The sequence below is a fragment of the Octodon degus genome, unplaced genomic scaffold (genome assembly GCF_000260255.1).
Source record: "Octodon degus isolate 3935 unplaced genomic scaffold, OctDeg1.0 scaffold00018, whole genome shotgun sequence".
Lineage (NCBI taxonomy): Eukaryota > Metazoa > Chordata > Mammalia > Rodentia > Octodontidae > Octodon > Octodon degus.
In genome coordinates, this window is record NW_004524594.1 from 14760182 (window position 1) to 14766265 (window position 6084).

Sequence of the window (6084 nt, forward strand, 5' to 3'; positions counted from 1 at the left end):
TTCTTTCTTTCTTTCTTTCTTTCTTTCTTTCTTTCTTTCTTCTTTCTTTCTTTCTTCTTTCTTTCTTTCTTTCTTTCTTTCTTTCTTTCTTTCTTTCTTCTTTTCCTCTTGCTTCTCCTCTCCTCCTCCTCCTTCTCCTCTTCTTCTTCATTTTCCTCTTCCTCTTCCTTTTTCTTTTTGATTTTTTTTGGATAGAGTCTCACTATGCAGTGCAAACTTTGAACTTGTTTATGTAGCCCAGGCTGGTCTTGAACTCTCGATGATCCTCCTGTCTCAGCCTCCTTCCAAGTGCTGGGATTACAGGCATGCACCAACATGCCCAGCAAGTCGGAGTTTCTAACTCCACAGAATTTACATTCCTGCCAAGAAGAAAGGCCAAAATGAAACACAACAATGAAAACATCTACAAATGCATATGTAGTAAAGAGGAAGTGGAGTTGGTACTAGGAAGCAAAAAGAAACCAGGGGGCCTGAGAGGATTGAAAGGTGAGATTTCAGAAAGCTCTTCTGTGGATAAAACATGTGAGCAGATACCTGCATGAAGGACAAGGAGCTGCCAGGTGACCGAGAGAAAGAGGCTTTCAGCCAGAGGAAACAGCAAGAGCAAAAGTAGCCCAGAAGGAGCTGGCTTAGCTTGCTTAAGGAACAGAAAGAAGCCAAGTATGACCTGAGCCGAGAAGGTGCAATGTCCAGTAGAAGAGGTTGGAGAGATAGGAGAGGCCACACAGCAAGGTCCTCCTGGCCACTGTAAGGAGTTTCGATTTTAAATGTGCTTTTCCAGGGTCCCAGGGATTGCAAGTGTTGCTTGGTTGGGGCAGTGACAGAGGAGGCAGACAGGGACTGTGAGTGTTGCTCAGGTGGGGCAGTGACAGGCGGCAGAGATCGAAGAGCCAGGGCACAAGAACAGCCCCAGGAGTCAGCGCCCCCAGCTCCCACTTTCTCCTTGAGCAACAGCAAAGCAGCTGAGGATCCAGGTCTGAGGAGAGAGGGTTGGGGAGGGTTTGACGGTGGCAGTGGTGGACTAAGGAGGAGCGGCCTCTGTGTGTCTCATCTACCTGGTCCATCAAGGTGTTTGCCTCACAAGTGGGTGTTCAGATACCTTAAAGCTGGACCCTTTGAGTTATTCCATAGGAGGCAGCTACAGAAGCCTCTAGTTTCCATAAAAGCTACTACGCGCCACCTTCTTCTCCATGCCCATTTCATTTTACAGAATCCTACAGATACTCAGGAACCCTGAACATTTCCCCCTTGCAGACGTGGGAGCTGAAGTGCGGAGGTGGGACAAGGTCCCCAGGCCAATGAAGGCCAAGCTGCAATGGATGAAGCAGGGGTGAACACAGCCCACGGGAGAGGCCTCCAAGGAGGGAGCTAGGAAACCACACTTCACAGGTCCCTTCTGCTAGGCCGTGCTAGGAATGTGACCCTGCTGCGCCCTGAACTGTGGCTTACAGGAGCACGTTCTTCAGCACCTGGAGTTGCTTCTTATCTATTTTTTCTGTATTTTGGGGAAGGATCTACAGGGTGTTCAGAGTCTCACTACTAGACCGGACTCATAGTGATTCTCCTGTTTATAACTTCCCAAGAGCTAGGATTACAGGGATGCGCCACCACACCCCATCTCAATCACCATCTCAGCGCTCTTGGAAGCGGGGCCGGCACAACAGGCCCAGGATCAAACCCCTGGCCCCTGCACCTGCTTGCAGGCACTTTAATCCACTAAGCCAGCAGGAAGGAAAAAAATCCAGTGGATAAAATCAGGGATGAGGCTGAGGCTCACAGAGCAGCAGCGAAGTGCAGACATGGTCAACAGCCTACCAGGGGCCCCACCAGGCACAGCCCTGTGTTCCTGGCTGAAAGAGGAAGTTCCCTGGTCCTAAGGCCTGCTGAGGCAGAGTCCAGCTGCTCTACCGCACCCACGGCTTAGCATCCTTTGGCAGGTATGCTGATCAGCTGGGAGACTGTTGCTTCCTGATATGGGGGTGACTACTTCTAAATGAGGAGTAACAGTAACAGCTATCATTGCTAAACATCCTCTGTACAGCCTCACAGTGAAAATCATCTTACACATATCCTATTTATGCCTCTGAAAATTCCTACAAGACTGGGCGTAGTGCGCACGCCTGTAATCCCAGCTCTTGGGAGGCTGTAAACAGGCAGATTACTATGAGTCTGACCTAGTAGTGAGACCCTGAACACCCTGCAGACTGACCCTTCCCTAAAATACAAATATATATATATATATATATATATTTCAAAAATGAAGAAGCTTCTAAAACCACTTTATGAAAGTTATCTAATATCAAAATGTTAAAAAATTAGATTTAAAAATATAAACATCAATAATGAACACCTAAATACATACTGAAAATTCCTACAAGATGAGCAGGCGTCCATCCCAGTTGTTTTATCCTCCTCATGCCCTGCTGTGTTACACTGTCACAGTATCTCCAGTGCAGTGACAGATACAGAAACTGAAGTTCAGAGAGGCGAATAAGGTCACACAGCTGGTACATAGCTGAGCTGTGTCAGCCTGATGCCTGTGCTTATTCTCCTCAGCCCCAGTTGGCTTAAAAAAATGGAGAGAGAGAGAGAGAGAGAGAGAGAGAGAGAGAGAGAGAGAAATTTACCTTAAGATCTTTCCTACTGTATAGGAAACCTGATTTATTTATCACTAAGGTTACTAATAGAAGTAACATTCTGTGAAAACTCATCTATCAACTGACCCTGAAAGGTTTTGAATGAGTCTGGGAGCTGGATGCTTAGGAGGATTGAATGGCTTAAAGAATTTTGTATGGGAGCTGAAGCTATATGAAAAGAGGTCTTTATTTTTGCAAATGTTACAACTAACAAGGCCTATGTTTCAACTTGGCTTCTAATGTTGGGCAGGAGGAAAAGGTAAATTGTCATTGTTGGCATTTTCCCAGTGACATTTGCATTTTCATTTTTTTTATCAGAAATCCACGTTAGCAAAGAAATGTAATTTGAGTCACTTGAAACTCTCCTTCCCTTGAAAACTACTGTAAATGTAATAAGTGAAAAATAATAGGAAATACCCACTGGAAAAATAATCCACCCTGGGTCAGATTCATCATGCAGACTGATTCAGTCTTCTTATGACATTCTTATTCAAGAAGAAAAACTTGGAAATTTTCTAAATTGCAAGGAGTACAGGGAGAAGAGAAGGAATTGGATTTTGGTCCCACTGGGCAGGGATCAAGATTTCTTCACCTCTCAAGAACCATTTTACATGTTCAAATCGCTTCACAGTGACTGAATCTCTCTTCCGCATACGATAGGTATTGGCTGCTGTGGGAGGGTACAATAAGGTCATGAGGGGCTTAAAATTATACTTAATAAAAACACATTTTGAGATTTGATTCTAAATGTTAAACTTAAATTTGAGCGATTTAATTGCCCGTTGAATAGAAATGAAACCCACCAGTAGGAAGTTATTTCTTACAACCACTGTGTGTGAAATTGAAATCTTAAGATACCATTTCAAATATGCACTGTCTTGAAGGAAGTTCTCCCCAAAGAGTTATGAGGATAAGAGACTGACCCAAAGTCGTAGGCGGCCATGTCTTTTTCTTTACACACTCAGATCAAAGCAGAAATGGAGTATTAAAAGGAAACTTTATGTACAAGAGTTGGGTGTTCTGAGGTTACCTCTTGAAACCCAAGGAGAGATTTATCTCAGTAACGAACTTGAGCCCCATAGAAAACTGAATCTAGGAAGCTAATAGCTAGTAGGATTTAATAGAAGCAGGTGGAGGACAGGTAGCATCTATCCAAAAAAAAAAAAGTTAAATGAAAAAGGCATACACACTTACCCGTGTGTGTTGTCATATCCAGCTGGATTTTTTTTTTTTTTTTTTTTTTTGAGACAGAGTCTCCTTGTTAGTTCAGGTTGGCCTCAAAAAATTCACTATGTAGCGCAGGCTGGCCTCAAACACACAGTAATCCTCCTGCCTCAGCCTTCTGAGTTCTGGAATTACAGGTGTGCATCACCACCCCCAGATTAAAATTCTTATTTTAAACCCCGATTCCAACTTTAACCGCTATCTCAATGATGTCTTTTGCTATGACATACCAGCCGTTGCTTAAGCACTTCTAATATAGGCCAGGTGCTTTCCACACAGTGAATTTCACGTCAATTGCACCTACTCCACTCTGTCAGTAACCTGTATGCCACACAAGTGCACCCTATTTCCCTGAATCTTTGGAGCCCGCTGCACTACAAAGTGTGACACTCCTGTGTTACAGATGAGGACATTGGGTTTAGAGTCCTGCTCTTAAATCAGCTTCCAAGTGGTAAAGGAGGGAGTTAGAATACAGTTGGCCAGACTCCTGAGCTATTACTTACTCAGATTTAGGAATGTTCCCAGGTCACACCGTGGGCTGATGATACAGAAGAGCTCAAACCCAGAAAGTGGAGTCCCAAAGTCTCTGCACTTATCTATAACACTGACAGGATTTAAGTACATAAACTCATAATCGCAATCTGTGTGCTTATTTCCATTTCTAATAGAAATGTCTGGAGAGTGGTAGGTTATATATTTCTCATACAATTTAGGCTTGACCCCAAATTCTAGAATTTTATTTTTAACTGAAAGCAAGGGTCTGATCAGGCAAATGTCTTTTTATACAACGAAAGTCCATCTTCGGTCCAAGCTGCTCTCTGGCTTCCTTGGACACACACACACACACACACACACACACACACACACACTCTATGCCCATTAGGGCTTAAGCACTGGGACCCTGAGTCGGGAGTCTACAGACAACACTAAGTTCTAGTTCTGTTTTTGAAATGTTAATGAAGATGTGGCTCCGAAGAGGAAAAATGAAGTGTCCTGGGGTTCACTTCTGTCTTCAGCTACCATCTTTCAGCCTGCTCATCCAGGCCCCTCTGGGGCAAATTTAAAATAGGAATTAAATGCCTCTTGGCACGAGCCAGGATTCTCTACACCTCTGGTGACTAGCACGGTGCACAAGCGGGCCTTGAGTCATAATTTCTGAACGAGGACACCCCACCTCTGAGGCCCAGGGGAATCCAAATTTTCCTCCACGGAAGGGCACGAGCCTCCTCTTCGCCCCACCCGCCTTCCTTTCTTTTCCTAGAACTTTCCGGGGTCTTGGAGGAGAAGCCCAAACCTCCGAATTAGGTCTTTTCTTTCTTTGCAAAATCATCACCCAACTAGTGTTCTGTGGGGAAAGCATTCTCCTGTCGGGGTATCACTGGTACTTTACAGGGGGCCGGTGGAGCCGCAGGAGTCTGCTCTTTGAAAGATGCTGAGGGAGGGAATTCTGCCGCCAGCAGATGGAGAGGAGCCCCGGACCAGCGTGGTCCCTCCCCGCCGCCCTCCCCGCGGGATTAGCTGCCCCCGGCGCTGCTCAGGCGTGCCCAGCCCGTGCGGTCCGCGCTTGCACAGCTATCCCCGCCTCTCTGCAGCGCGGACGCGACCCTGAGCCCGCTGCCAGTCGAGCCCTGCTGTCCCGAACGGCCCCGCGCCCCTGGACCTGGGACCTCGAACCCGGGACGCGCGCGCACGAGAGCCACGCGGAACGCCCGCATTTCCGTAGGTGCTAGTTTTCCGTGCTAGTCTTTTTCCCTCTCGCTTGGGCTGTACGGAGATGACTTTCAGCCTTTCACCGAGAGGGAAACCGCGGCAGAGGGGGTGGCCCTGCAGGAAGATTTAGTGGCAGGCCGGCCCCCTCTCCAAGGATAGGTGCTTGCAGAGCGACTTTCTCGGTCCCCAACACTGGCCCCTTTAAGAAGCCAAATCAGTCCAACTGCGACTGCTGTTTGTATTGCTAATCCCCGCGAGCCCCGTTTAAAAAAAAAAGGAAGAAAAAAGAGGAGGGGGGACCGGGCAGCTGTCTCTTTAAATGTGATTTCCTTCTATTGTATTTGAATCGTGATCAGGAAAAAGGAAATGAAACCAGAGACAGAGGGAAGCTGAGCGAAAATAGACCTTCCCGAGAGAGGAGGGAGCCCGGGGAGAGCCGCGCGGCCCCCTCCTCGCGCCCCCAGGCCGCCGCCCCCTCTCCGCCTCGGCGACGAGCCGCGCGCCGCGACCCCGG

The 6084-nt window shown here is 47.0% G+C and overlaps 1 protein-coding gene across 1 annotated transcript in view; it reads left to right on the forward strand.

Moving 5' to 3' along the window:
- Window positions 1-6084, forward strand: part of Lmo2 (LIM domain only 2) — a 22593-nt gene that overhangs the window by 4277 nt on the left and 12232 nt on the right. The window contains exon 3 of the mRNA XM_023710584.1: window positions 5433-5579. Coding sequence (XP_023566352.1) covers window positions 5433-5579 — 147 coding nt within the window. The remainder of the gene's footprint in view (window positions 1-5432; window positions 5580-6084) is intronic.